The sequence below is a fragment of the Purpureocillium lilacinum genome (genome assembly GCF_023168085.1).
Source record: "Purpureocillium lilacinum CBS 284.36 DNA, scaffold_1, whole genome shotgun sequence".
In the NCBI taxonomy this organism is placed as follows: domain Eukaryota; kingdom Fungi; phylum Ascomycota; class Sordariomycetes; order Hypocreales; family Ophiocordycipitaceae; genus Purpureocillium; species Purpureocillium lilacinum.
The window spans coordinates 6,165,361-6,179,443 of record NW_027072111.1 but is presented as its reverse complement, the minus strand read 5'-3'; the positions used below and the strand labels follow the sequence as shown (position 1 = coordinate 6,179,443).

General features: G+C 60.8%; 4 protein-coding genes across 4 annotated transcripts; all 4 read right to left on the bottom strand.

Annotated features, from left to right (window-relative positions):
- Positions 1 to 446: 446 nt before the first annotated feature.
- Positions 447 to 953, bottom strand: PLICBS_001494 (uncharacterized protein; the record flags this gene model as incomplete). Its single annotated transcript, XM_018317431.2, has 1 exon — positions 447 to 953. The coding sequence occupies one exon, from the start codon at positions 951 to 953 to the stop codon at positions 447 to 449; it is 507 nt and encodes a 168-aa protein (XP_018182956.2).
- Positions 954 to 2,159: 1,206 nt separating this feature from the next.
- Positions 2,160 to 4,105, bottom strand: PLICBS_001493 (malate synthase, glyoxysomal; the record flags this gene model as incomplete). Its single annotated transcript, XM_018317432.2, has 3 exons — positions 2,160 to 2,217; positions 2,292 to 3,501; positions 3,745 to 4,105. The coding sequence occupies 3 exons, from the start codon at positions 4,103 to 4,105 to the stop codon at positions 2,160 to 2,162; spliced, it is 1,629 nt and encodes a 542-aa protein (XP_018182957.1).
- Positions 4,106 to 6,750: 2,645 nt separating this feature from the next.
- Positions 6,751 to 8,363, bottom strand: PLICBS_001492 (fumarase fum1; the record flags this gene model as incomplete). The annotated part of the gene is made up of 3 exons (XM_065599838.1): positions 6,751 to 6,940; positions 7,047 to 8,070; positions 8,159 to 8,363. 3 exons carry the CDS (start codon positions 8,361 to 8,363, stop codon positions 6,751 to 6,753), a joined length of 1,419 nt encoding a protein of 472 aa, XP_065455910.1.
- Positions 8,364 to 9,479: 1,116 nt separating this feature from the next.
- Positions 9,480 to 13,279, bottom strand: PLICBS_001491 (uncharacterized protein; the record flags this gene model as incomplete). Its single annotated transcript, XM_018317433.2, has 5 exons — positions 9,480 to 9,700; positions 9,754 to 10,041; positions 10,102 to 11,798; positions 11,849 to 12,571; positions 12,630 to 13,279. The coding sequence occupies 5 exons, from the start codon at positions 13,277 to 13,279 to the stop codon at positions 9,480 to 9,482; spliced, it is 3,579 nt and encodes a 1,192-aa protein (XP_018182958.2).
- Between the last annotated feature and the right edge of the window lie 804 nt (positions 13,280 to 14,083).

Here is a 14,083-nt window from a genome sequence, read left to right as displayed (position 1 = left end):
TACGTCCGGAGCCAGTCCGCCGATGCCCCTTACAGGAGTGAGGCGGACCTGTAGTGGTCTCACTGCCCTGCTCGGCCCGCGAGCCTGGAGCTCGTGGCTTCCCTGCTGAGAGACGAGATCGTAGATCCTGCTCCGTTTGCTTTAGATACAAGCGTTGCTGTGTCGGATGCCAGTTCGGACTGGAATATGAGTGATCAGGATGACATTGGCTCGTCGCCTGTCAGCAGGTAAGATGAGTGGGCAGCCAAACTGTATGTTGCCGTTCTATGAATTACTGAAGAAGCGCGGGTATATATGTTTGTCCGCGCCATGAACAGTTCTGTTGTACATGTAGATATACACACCTTCTGCCTGAATCAATTATTATTTGTCCATCCGGTGCTTGTTTCTCATTATTTCCTCGGTGGCCCGCCCTTTGGCGTCCTTTTCGGCCCCGACAGATTCCCTCAACGTCGCCATGATTCTGACTGAGTACCGCGTAGTCGAAGTCCCTGGCCTGGGCCACCCCAATACTCGGGCGTCATCCGATGCGCCCAGAAGCACTCGAATCTGTCGTGATACGGGTGCGTCCACGGCCAGTCGGGCCGCCTCCTGTCGTCGGCCGCGTTGCACCACGCAAAGGTGCCGCACTTCTTCTCGTCGGGCCCCGGGTCCGACAGGCACTGGAGCTGCACGCGGTTGTCCGTCGGCGCGGGGTACGAGGGCAGCCTCTCGAAGGTCTTGATGCAGAGGACGAAGGCGTTGTTGCCGCGGGCCCTCTTGCAGAACTCGAGCGTGCCGCAGCTCTCCAGCGCCTTGGTCGTGTCGCACCGGTACCAGTCGAAGTCCTTGGGCTTCGCGACCCACGGCCGGAGCGCCTCGACGCGCTTGTGTGCCGTCATGGGGGCGGCGGCGGCGGCGGCAAAGGGGAGGGCCAGGCTGGCGAGGAGGGAGACCAGCAAGGTTAGTTGCATTGTGAGGGATTTGGTCCGTTGGAGCTGAGGTTGAGGTTGAGGTTGAGTGGTGTCGTGTGTGATAACGTCGAGGGTTTAAGGGCAGACTACTATCTTTATTATTGACAGGGAGCAGAATAGCGAGTGAGAACTCCTGAGTGACGGCAATGTACAACAATTCGCAGGGAGACCCTTCCCATGTGTACGTTTTATATTTCGACCAAGAACGTGTTATATGCCGACGAAGTCGGGGACGCCTACCGCGACATCACGAAGCATGAGGGCCTCACTTTGCGCAAAATGGGGGCACACGCCACGGGAACAGAAGCGGCATCATGCCACGGGCAGTTGACCGTCTTGGCAATGAAAAACGCTTCATGCTGCTGTTGAGTAAACGGTGTAATGAACCCTCGGTCAATGCCGAACGCGGTGGATCCAGTCCCCATCACCAGCGACCACCCGTCCGTCCCGCTCTGCGATGAAGAGAAATGCGGCGGTGAGAAGTATTATGAATGGATTGTATATGCATACTCGGGGAACACGAGATTGCCGCGCCCCCCGGGTTTTTGGGTCGTGGGCTCGTGGCCCAACCCAGGACATGCGTCACGCAGAGGAAACACCTTGTATGCTTAATATCGCCTACGCTGTCAAGATATAGTAGCGGAGACGGCGACGTCACGCCGGGGTTTCATGGATTCCGTGGGGCCTTCCTTTTTTTTTTTGTGTTCGGCGTGGGCGGCGGCGGAGGGTTCAGGGCGGAGCGGCCGGGCGTGGTGAATATAAATTGACATTGCCGGGATGGTGACGTGGTCACGCGCAGTTGCGTGCGTCTTCCTGATGATGAGACGAACAACCAAAAAAAAAACATGTTCCTGGACTACAGTACAATTTCTTTGGGGGGGTTCTTCTACTTCTTACAAGAAACGAGATGAAGTGACATGTCCCGCCATCGCGTCGTCTGCATACACTCTCACACACACACACTCGCTCTCCCCTCCAGGGACACAGCCAGCGACTGGGCTGCTCTGCTCTCCTTGTGATGATCAACGATTCTTTTTTTTGGGGTGGCGTTTCATCCTCCGACGAGAGGGAACAAAGCTAACAAGTACTCCAGGATTTGCCGTAACCGTGACACGAATAGAACACGCGATGAGGGCTCCATTTGTCCTTCCTTCGCGAACCACTACATCCCAACTTACTCCTCTCGAGCGCGCATGTCTTCCCCGACTACAGCTTCGACGCCGGGCTGGGGGATCCGGGGGCGGTAATCTCGTCGTACAGGAGCCTGCGAGGAAAAACTTGTCAGTACATGGATGTGCATGATCTTGGCGGGCGATGATGGAGATGGGAAAAACTCACGTCGTCAGGAAGTCGGCGTAGTCCTCGCCGGTGACCTGGCCGGCAAAGTACTGGGCGGCGAGGTGGTACTTGTTGCCCTTGCCGGCCTTGGCGGACAGGGCGTCGGCCGACTCCTTGAGGAGCTTGAGGGCGTAGGCCTTGTCGACGCGCTTGCCCTCGGCGGTGTAGACGCCGTGCTTGACCCACTGCCACAGCTGGCTGCGCGAGACCTCTGCGGTGGCGGCGTCCTCCATGAGGAAGTTGATGGGGACGCAGCCGACGCCGCGGATCCAGGCCTCCATGTAGCCGAGGCCGATGTTGAGGTTCTTGCGGATGCCCTCCTCGGTGATGCTGCCGGGGACGTTCATGTTGAGCAGGTCGTTCTGGCCGACCTTGACGTCCTCGCGGCGCACGAAGAGCTGGTTGGGCGTGGGCATGTGCTTGTTGAAGACGTCGAGGGCGATGGAGGCGAGGGCCGGGTGGGCGACCCAGGTGCCGTCGTGGCCGGCGCGCGCCTCGCGCAGTTTGTCGGCGCGGACGTTGTCCATGGCGCGGTCGTTGGCCTGCTTGTCGTCCTTGATGGGGATCTGGGCCGCCATGCCGCCCATGGCGTGGACGCCGCGCTTGTGGCACGTCTGGATGAGCAGCTTGACGTAGGCGTCCATGAAGGGCACCGTCATGGTGACGCAGGAGCGGTCCGGCAGCACAAAGTTGGGGTTGTTGCGGAACTTCTTGATGGTGCTGAAGATGTAGTCCCAGCGGCCGCAGTTGAGGCCCGACGAGTGGTCGCGCAGCTCGTAGATGATCTCGTCCATCTCGAAGGCGGCGAGGATGGTCTCGATGAGGACGGTGCCGCGGATGGTGCCGCGCGGCATGCCGATGTAGTCCTGGGCCAGGTTGAAGGCGTCGTTCCACAGGCGGGCCTCGAGGTGGCTCTCCATCTTGGGCAGGTAGAAGTAGGGGCCGAAGCCGCGGCGCTGCGTCTCAAAGGCGTTGTGGAAGAAGTACAGGCCAAAGTCGAACAGGCTGCCCGAGATGGGCTCGCCGTCGACGATGAGGTGCTTCTCCTCGAGGTGCCAGCCGCGGGGGCGGACAATGAGCGTCGGCAGGCGGCGGTCGGTGCGCAGCTTGTACTCCTTCTGGCCCTGCTTGAAGTCGACCTGGCGGCGGTTGGCGTCGTAGAGGTTGACCTGGCCGTTGATCATGTTTTCCCAGGTCGGGGCGGAGGAGTCTGGGGGGTTTTCCCATGTCAGCACGTGGAGCTTTAAAAGAAGGCAATATTTTCTTTTGGCGGTGGGCTGCGTGAGCCGTGAGTGGTAGCATCGTGATGTAGCCGGCCTTGGTGTTGAGGCGTCGCCTCACTCGCCCGCCCAGAGCGAGTGAGAGCCTCACCACCAACACACTCACTCACCCACTCACCCACTCACAGACAAACAGCATGAAGAATGGGCAAGAGTGGCAAAAGCAGACTCACCCTCAAAGTCGGCCATGTAGGTAAAGACATCCGAGTTGAGCGCATTGACCACCATCTTGCGGTCCGTCGGCCCCGTAATCTCGACGCGGCGGTCGACGAGGCCCGGGGCCGGGACGGCGCCCCTCCAGGTGGGGTTCTCGCGGACGTGGCGCGTCTCGGGCAGGAAGTCGGGCAGGACGCCGCGGTCGAGCTCGGCCTGGCGCAGCTTGCGGCGCTCGAGCAGGTTCTTGCGGGTGGCGTTGAAGGAGCGGTGCAGCAGGGCGAGGAAGGCGAGGGCCTGCGGCGTCAGGATCTTGCGGTGCGCCTCGTCGACCTTGCCGAGGACGGTGACGCCCTGGAGGATGGACTCTGTGGTGGCCATTTTTGCGGTGGTGTTTTTTTTCTCTTTTCCTTCTCTTTTCTTCTCTCGAAGAAAGACGGTGGTGATGATGGTGATGTTCTGGTGGTGGTGTTGGCGATGCCGAGGTTGTGGGCCGGCACGAGGTACGCAAGTTCCGGGGAACCCTCAAAACCGATGGAATGGAAAGGGGCTTGGGTATGAGGGGAGGAGGTTTTGAAGGAGGAAAAGAAACGCTCGGACGGGAAAAGATGCCTCGAGCTTTTGGTGGTTTTGCGGTTTTCGTGGAGCGCCTCTCTCTGCTTTCACGTGTCAGTATGGGGAATATCCGAGCCGGCGGCGCGCTCGCAGCAGCCGTCACCATATAAGACGGCGGCAGCGGGCGGCAGTGTGGGACAAGAGGGAAGAATGACGAACCAGCCTTTGATCACTTGGGCGTCTGGAAATCCAAATGATGGTATCACGAGAAATGGGATAATGGAGATGAGGGGAATTGTGCGAGGAAGGAGCCGAGGATGAGGAGGAGGTCAAGTTAACTTCTCGGGGCGAAGGGAGGGAAGGAGGACGAGAGGCGCGCGGCATTGATAAAAGATGAGGGTGCTACGTCAGAAGCGTCACCAACCACCACCACCACCACCAGCCCGTGCTGCACCACCACCACCACCACCACCGCTACCACCCACTGCTACAACCCCGGCTATGGGAGCTTCAGCGCGGGCCACCACCGGCGGTTGCGCCTCCGCGATTTCCAGCACGCCGTGCGAAACTAGTACCTGTACCTGCACCAGCACCGTATTGCAGCGTTGCCAGGCTCCCTGGGCAGAACCGGTACAAGGCCCAATGGCCTGTTTCCCTGTAGATTACCACAGTACCTAATTCTGTGACCCGAAGTCGCCGCCGCCTCGCCGCCGCCATCACCCATCGCCAGGCCCCGGTTCCCACTCTGTCCGTTCTTCGGCACCCATCGGTCTTGCTCGGGTGTACGGATATACGTTGACCAAAGCTAGCCACACAGTAACTGGAACTGCCCCAGGCCAGGCCCAGACAGAGGCGATGCAGAGAGAGAGGGGGGGCCCCCTCCCCAATCAACTGCGGGCGCCTGCCACGCCCGGCATGTGCATGGAGCGCGCACTTGGCTCTCCGGCCATGGCGGCGGGTGGGGATTGGCGGGCGGGGGGCGGTCATCGGAGGCTGCGGGGTAGCAGCGCCGCTCGCCCCTGAGGTGTTGGAGCGCGCTCTCAGGCGCTGTAATCTGAAATACAGCGCCTGCAGACCCTGCGCCCAGCGCTGTGGCATGCACGGGCGGGGGCTGCGCAGAGCGCGTGTCGGCAGCCAGCGCCCGCCGCCGGCCGTTTGCTGTGCGGAGCGGCCGCTGCCGAGGCGCTCCTCGCCCAGGTGCCCTCCGGCCCGCCACCGACCTCGCCGCGCCTGAGGTGCTGCTCACTCACCTTTGGTCCCAGCGCCCGCCCCGCCCGTCTCCAGCCCCATCGGCGCCTCACGATCGCTTCAAGATTGCGCTGCAGCGGCAACAGCACGCCCCACGGCGTGGATTGCAGCGATTGTGGCCAGCACGGGGACGAAGTGAGCCGTTTGAGTCCTGATATCTCATCCGCTGCTGGTGATCCTTCGCCAGGGGTGTGAGAGGGAGGAGGACTCGGCGAGCGCCTGGAACGGCCTTGTCCTCCTCCTGCCAGAGTCAGAATAAGCCCCGTGCCCAGGCGCGTTTGCCGTGACAGGCATGACGCATCTCTTACGGACTTGAACGCTGCGACAGCTTTCGCAAGAGCTGCTTCCCCACGCCCGACCGAGCAGCCGAGGCTGCTGCCGCCCCACCGCCGCCCTCGATCCACACAAGAGGAACCACCCCCCGTCCGCGCTGCAGGCCCTCCATTCTCCGGTTGCCGACCGGAAACTCCCGGGCCTTCGGCTTCGGTCACCACCACCACCAGCATCGCCCATGACCTGTGCTAAGAGAATGAGGGTCGACGCCGCTCTGGCAGCAACGTAGGCAAGTCGTCTGTCGCTCGGTCGATCGACGGGGGGCTCGGCTCAAGGCATTGGCAGGGGTGGTGGCGGGCAGGCGGTCGCATTATTAGAGTACTCATACGTAACTTAGTGGTGCTTGTACAGTACAGACGTACACAAGAGTCGAGACGGCCTGCCTCGACAGGCGAGATGGACGTGACAGGGTTGCGGCGACGGCAGCCCGTGGCTTGATTAGGTATGCAACCACCGATCCTCCTCGACGAGTTGCTGGTGTCGCGCGTGCCGCTCGATAAAGAGCGCCTCGTTCCCCTGCCCGCCGCGGGGACCCCCAATCCACTGCTCAGACACCTCGTTGGTTTTGACTCCTACAATGCGCGCTGTATTTTTGGCTCCGGTAAATGCTGCCGTAGGTTCAAAAGCTATGTAGTACACCGCGGCGAGACGGCGCCCCCGTCCAGGGTTCTGTCTATCTTTCGCCTTGTCCCCGGTCCTGCTGAGCCCTTCTCGCCGCGCTTCTCAAACAGTCCTCTTCCCACATCTCTCCTCTTCTACACCACAACCGGTCCCGGCCCTGCATGGCGTGGCATGACATGCAGACACGCGGGGGAAGGGAGCGGGGGGGTGCAGCGCCAGCCGCGTGGTGGCTACCACCGGCTCACGGACGCACGCACATTGCGGCCCGCTCACTGCTTGAACTCGCTGGGGCCGACCATGAGCTCCGGCTTGACCAGCGTGTCGAACTCGTCCTCGGTCAGCGCCTGCAGCTCCAGCGCGCTCTGCTTGAGCGTCAGGCCCTTCTTGTGCGCGTTCTTGGCCACCTTGCTGGCCATGTCGTAGCCGATCTTGGGGTTGAGGCAGGTGACGAGCATGAGCCTGATCATCGCCCGTTTGGTCAGCAAACACTCGTCAAAACATCCGACAGCAGGGGAAGGGGGCACACGCCGTGGAAGGTGTGTAAATGGGGGGAGGAAACACATACGATTCCTTCATGATGCTGGCAATCTTCTCCTCGTTGGCCTGCAGGCCCGCCACCAGGTTCTTCTCAAACGACCGCATGCCGTCGGCCAGCAGGCGCGAGCTGTGCAGCAGGTTGCGGATCACGAGCGGCTTGTACACGTTGAGCTCGAACTGGCCGTTCATGCCGCCAATGGTGGTGGCCACGTTGTTGCCCATGACCTGGGCGCACACCATGGTCAGCGCCTCGCACTGCGTCGGGTTCACCTTGCCCGGCATGATGCTGCTGCCCGGCTCGTTCTCCGGCAGCACCAGCTCGCCCAGGCCGCAGCGCGGCCCACTGCCCAGGTAGCGGATGTCCTGGGCGATCTTGGTCAGCGACGTGGCGAGTGTGTTGAGGCTGCCGTGCGCCTGCACCACGGCGTCGTGCGCCGCCAGCGCCTCGAACTTGTTGGGCGCCGTCTTGAACTCGGTGCCCGTCATGCGCGTCACCTCCTCGGCGATGGCCTCGGCGAAGCCCTTGAAGGTGTTGATGCCCGTGCCGACGGCGGTGCCGCCCTGCGCCAGCAGCCGCAGGTCCGGCAGCGAGCTCTCGACGCGCTTGATGCCAAAGTCGAGCTGCGCGACGTAGCCCGAGAACTCCTGCGCCAGCGTCAGGGGCGTGGCGTCCTGCAGGTGGGTGCGGCCGATCTTGATGATGTTCTTGGCCTCGAAGGCGTCCACCTTGGCCTGCAGGGCGGCGCGCAGGCTGCGCAGCGCGGGGAGCAGGTCGCCCTCGAGCTCGAGCACGGCGGCGATGTGCATGACGGTGGGGAAGGTGTCGTTGGACGAGGCGCTGCGGTTGACGTGGTCGTTGGGGTGGACGGGCTTCTTGCTGCCCATCTGGCCGCCCAGGATCTCGATGGCGCGGTTGGAGATGACCTCGTTGGCGTTCATGTTGGACTGCGTGCCCGAGCCCGTCTGCCAGACGACGAGGGGGAAGTGGTCGAGCAGCTTGCCGTCGGCCACCTCCTTGGCGGCCTGCTGGATGGCCTGGCCGATCTTGGGGTCTGTAAGGAATTGGACAGGCAAGTCAGTAAGGAAGCAGAGCAAGAGCAAGAGCACCCAGGAACGGGCACCCAGTCTTGGGTCACGCACCAAGGCCGTAGCGCATGTTGACCGTCGCGGCCGCGCCCTTGAGGATACCAAACGCCTTGACAATGGGCGGCGGCATGCGGTCCTGGGGCTGGTTGATGCGAAAGTTCTCGAGCGAGCGCTCCGTCTGCGCGCCCCAGTACTTGTCCCCGGGGACCTGGATCTCACCAAAGGCATCGCTCTCGGTTCGCGTCGTCGCGGGTGCCATGATGCGTGCTGTGCTGTGGAAGCCCCTGCTGCGGCTGCCGTTGATGACGATGGTGGAATTGGATGATGAGGAACCGAGGAGGCGGCGCTGCTGCTGCTGCGGGGTCCGGCCGCATGTGGTGGTGGTGGTGGCTGCGAAGACTCCCGCCCGTGATGACGACCAAGTCGCAGCGGCAGCTCTGCTAGCCGCCGTCCTCGGCATGCACGCCGCTCCCGCCGCCCTGCTCGCCGTCACTGTTCGCAACATCCTGGCTTTCCCTAGCGCTCTTCGCTCTCTTCGTCTGGCTGAGTTTGATACCGTCTGGGCGATCTGCTCGCGGGGACCAATTGGCGTCTTGCTGTCGTGGGAAAGGGGTGCAGCTCGAGCAGCGGCTTTTCTCACTTGTGTTATTTTTTTTTCTCTCTCACACACTTCCCTGCGACCGGCTGCTCAATTCCCGCCTCAACGGAAACGCGTTGGGACTCAGAATAGCCTGGGGGGGGCGGACCCGGTTATTTTTCGGGTCCCGCTGCACCGGTGCCTTCTGCCGGCCATGGCATCGGAAAGCGACGGATTATCCGGGGTAAACTCCGGATTCCGGAATGCAGAACAGTTCCCTGTTGGACACTGCCATTCCACCTTAGCCAGCACAAATTTGTCAAACCATGATGCAGTGCTCCGTTGTCTAGTACATGTCAAGCCTTCAATTTTGACTGAACAACTAAGAATACAGCCAAGTCCTGTTGGAGCCACTTCCGCAGGTCAGGTACAAGCCCCTCCAGTCCAGTCCTCGTCCAAGTTAACTAGACGTCCAACATCAACAAGAAAGCCCTATACCACAGCCCCCAAGCATGTCTGATAAACATGCCATTTCGATCCCAAGGTACTTCGTAGCCTTCCCAACTAGCAATTGGATGATCCAACCAAACACCCTTGGCCCATGGAGAAACCAACCATCCCCTGTGCCCCCTCGCCAAGCCAACTCCCTGCGCCAAGAAAGAAAGCAGTCCACCTGCTGGCCGGTGAAGCGGCGGTGCCTCTGCACCGATGCTTGCCGCCCAGACTTTATCGGCAGTTGTACGAAGTATTTTCAAGCAGATATTCCGACACACAAACTCACACCAGGACGGACGCAGCTCACGCGTTCAGCGTCTTGATCATCATCTTCTGCTTGTTCTTGTCCGCAACCACCAGGTGGCGGCTGTCAAACATGATGCGCATCGTGTCGACGATTCTGTGGAGGCTGCTCGCAGCACCTCGCTCTTGCGTGAAGCGCACGATGCTCAGCGGCTGCTTCTTGCCGTGCTCGATGACCGTCATCACCTCGGCAGCAAACTCCACTTCCTTGAGGTTCAGATCTGCGCCTCGTGTCAGCAAGCATGTCCTACCTCGAGACTCGTCTTCAACTTACAGTTCTTAGCTCCGAGCCGTGCAAAGACAATGTTGCGCTGCTTGTCCACCTGGATCCCCCGCATGCCGTAGCGTCGCCACTCCCGCAGCAGGATGGCGACTTCCTGTCGGGCCCGCTTGCGCGAAAGCGTCATGCAGATGTAGCTCGTCGCGGGCTTCACGCGGAACAGTCGCGTAAGCCAGTTCTGCTTCACTGCCACGTTTCGAATGCTGCCTGAACCAGAGTCGCCCAGGTCTTGCTGCCGAGAGTGCCTCGCCGCCATCTTGTCCTCCGCAGCACGGACCGGCCCTGTTCCACAAGTCAGTCTGTGGTGCGCAAGACCGGGGGTTGCCATCCTGTCCCACTTACCTTCCACAATCATACCCGTGTCCTTCTCCTTGTTGCTCTTCCAGAAGGGAAAGGTGAATGCCTTCTTCTTCGCCGCAGGAGCGATTACATCGGCGTCCGAGGACTGCTTGGACGCAATGGAGTTTCGGGCCGTCTTTGCTTCGCTGGCGGCTGAAGCAGATTCCGCCTTGGACACCCGTCTGAACCACGAGGTCTTCTTCTTCTTGGTTTCGGTGGAGTCCGCTGCCGGACGCTCGACCACATCATCATCGTACTTTTCCGCATTGTATGCAAGATGCCGATGCAATTTGTGTCCAAAGTCCTCCGTCACTGACTTCTTCTGCACGTTGAGCGGTTCGGGCATCTTGACGGGGCTCGTCGATCCGGGCGAGTGGACGACTCGAATAGTGTGCTCGACCTTGCTAAGATAGTCGAGGCTCCTATCAACGTCATTCGACCTCTTGCTCTTTCCATGCGGTGGAGCCGAGACGACTCTTGTTCCGTCACCTTCCACAACCGACGCTGTATTTTCGTGAATGGATGGCAGCGTAGTGAGCTTGCGGCCTGGCTGGTGGTTGTGCACTGGGGCGGAGACAACCCGTCGATCAGTGTGTTTCGACAGCATCACTGGAACGGCCAGGTGAGGCCCGTCATGCGTCGCGGACATCGAATCAGTATTCTCCTCGCCACCAAAGTCAAGCTCAGACTCGACGTCACGAAGGCTCGGGGTCAGGAACTGCTTCGAGGGGTCCTCAGAGGGCAGCGGAGGTAGCGGTCGACTTTGCCACGAGGCGGCACTCGATCTGTCGGTAGCAGGAGTGGTCACTGTCGGGCTGTCGACAGTTACGGAGAAGGGAGTCGAGTCGCGCCCCTTCTTCTCCGCGTCCGTCCACGAGCCGCCAGCAGATTCGGCCTCGGCCAGCGTGCCCTTGAACGCCTCATCGCAGTCCTTGGCGCAGCTGTTGCTGAAGTGGCGGAGCTCTTCATTAAAGATCATAGATACGCCATTCTTCGGGGCGCCATTAGCCTTGGGATGCGTGCCATCTGCTTGTCGGATAAGCTCGGGGGAAGGAGATCGTGCTGCCTCCTGTTGATACATCGATCCGTCGCCCGCAACCGAGGCCGTTGTGCGCAGACGAGTGGGTTGCCGCTTCGCATAACCAGCAGAGGTCGACCGCCTCCTAACATGCGAAAAGTCGACTCCACGCTTGTGCCGCAAAGCTGGAATCGCCACGGCAGGTGTACCCTGTCTATTGCTGCGGAGGGACAGCAAAGAGCCTCGCGATGGCTGCTTGGCCATGATGGACGCAGCTCTGGCAGAGTTGGCGCGCGCTCGTCGAGCGTTGGAGCCGCTTCGAGCTCTCGTCGTGCTCTTGACGCTCGTCGTCTCGGCATCCCGGTGAATGACAATCTTGGCGTGGCTGGCCTCCGGCTCGCATCCTTGAAGCATGCGGCTGCCTCTGTAGGGGTCGTAACTCTTGTCAGTTCCGGCTTCGGTTTCTGCGGCGTTGGAGATGACGGTGAAGCGCGAGATGGATCGGCCGTGGCCGTTGCCGCGAGGCTGCGCAAACTCGCACGTCGACACCTTCTTCTTCCAAATGGCAGGTTTGAGATGGTGGTAATCGCTCATAGAGTGTGCCAGCTCGGGTTTGAAGTCCTCTAGCTGCTTATCCCGATAGTTATAAAGCAACCAGTAGAAGGCCTTCTGGTCATTGGGTCTACCTTGATGTTAGCATCGTCGCGAACACTGCTGTCTCGTAGGACTTACTCGTCGCATGAGAGCTTGAGCACAAGATCTTGTTCGCTGAACATGTGCCACATGGATCGGAGCTGCCTGAGAAGCTGCGGATCGATCTCGCTGCGCAGCACCGGGGTGTATTGGAAGCCTTTTCGCGTGTCCGGCAACTGACCAGTGATGTCGCCAAAGTGGTCGACATAGTTATACTTCTGAACGAGGGGGTGACGCCAGATCTCCTTGAGGGTAATGCGGCGGTCGGGGTTCACTTGGAGCATGCGTCGGATGAGGTCGGCAGCTTCGGGGCTGACGCATCGCGGCATCTCGTAGTGGCCCTTCTTGGTCTTGGCCATCATGACGCGCAGGTCAGGATCGTCAAAGGGGAGTGTGGCGGAGAGCATGGCATATAGGATAACGCCCAGGCTCCAAATGTCAGCGCGGTCTCCGCGGTACTGTCGATTCTTGAGCAGCTCCGGCGCGGCGTAGTGAGGGCTTCCACAGGCCGTGGCAAGGTGATGGGTGTCTGTCTGGTGCAGGGCAGCCATGCCAAAGTCGGCAATCTTGATCTGAAGGTCGTTCGTAATTAGAATGTTCTCGGGCTTCAGGTCTCGGTGGCAGACGTTGAACGAGTGGCAATAAGCGATGGCGCTGATCATTTGGCGGAAAAAGAAAATGGACGTCTCCTCCGACAGGCGTCCGTATGTGTTGATGAAGGTGAAAAGATCACCACGGTCAATGTACTCGAGAATCAGGTATCTGTCTTGCGGTCAGACCAAGTGCCTACGCTCAGCAGCAAAGACCAGCAGCAACTCACATTTCGGAGCGATTTTCCCAAATGTCGTACAGTCTCATGATGTTTGGGTGTTCGATAAGCTTGAGGATGGCCACCTCGCGCTCGATGGCCATGGGGACGCGCATCTCGCCATTGATCTGCTCGGGGAGACTGCTGTCCCACTTGCTCAGGGCGGCCAAGCTGCTATCTTGAACCAGATACGCCATCCGCCTGTTGACGATCTTGACAGCGGCGAGTTGTCTGGTCACATTGTGGCGGCACAGGCGGACGCGTGCCGACGACCCCTTGCCCAAGGTCTTTCCAAGCTGCCACGGGCCGACATGCGTCTTGTAGCTCCTCTTGCTGCGGCTGCTCGACGAGGACGCGTACGAGGCCTGAGAGAACCGCTTGTCGTCGTCAGTCTGCTTTGGCGGGCTCAAGACTGCGGGGGCGTGAGCGGGGACGCCATGTGAAGTTGAGGGCCGGGAGTTCTCAGCCATGGGGTTGGGCACGGTGCGGCGAGTCTGTGCCTGTGCATGCGCGTGAGTGTGAGCGTGAGCGTGGCGTGCCTCGGCGTGATCAGGACGCGGCTTTCCGTGTGGCTGCTGCTCAAAGGGCGGGAAGGGCGAGTTGATGCGGTTCGTCGTCTCGGCCAGCGGCGAGCGGACTTTGGCGCCCGCGACCTCTGCCATGATGTAGCTTGGCGACCCTTACCGGCGAGACTGGCACATTCTACTCGGGAGACGCGGTTTGCGGACAAGACACGGCCACGACGCGGCGTAGGTGGAAGACGGGATGAAGCTGCAGCGGCGACTGATGAGCGAGGGTAGCGTCCAAACGGGAGAGCGAATGCAGTACAGGTGAGAAACAACAACAAAAGGTCGCGATAGCCGAGACGAGACGAATGCAAGAAGGAAACAGACAAGGCCCGTGATGAGATGATGGCGACCGAGGCGGACAAGAGAGACAGACACCACTCGCGCGGCTACAAGGACGAGGTTGGAAGCAGACGGGACGAGACGTGCCGTGCGGGCGAAGGAGGGTGAGAGAGAGAACGAGCGAGAGGGGACGCGGACGAGTTGAGAGGAGGAACGAACGGCTGCAACGTCTCGTCCTGTCCCGGGAAGGAATGCAATGTTTTCGTGGTGCTCGGCGCTGTAGGTGGTGTGAGTGATGTGAACAGGCGAGGTGCAGTGCTAAAGCGGTGTCTTCTAGGCGGCTGGGGCTGGGGCTGGCAGTGGTCGAGGTGAGGTCGCAAGGGAGGCCGGGTAGCGCACCTCGCTGGAACTGGAACACGCAGCGACCGATCGCTGGCATTGGATCCAGCCCAGGCGCTGGGCTGGGCCGGGCATGGGTACCTACTGCCCGTGTGTGCGCTGGAAACCGCAGAGCGAATGGGGGACGGGAGGGTCACAAGCGACGCATTGCAGCGCATCGACTACACCTGCCCAGCCTGGCCACGTCGGACATGCAAGCCCGCAGCCAGGCACGCTACC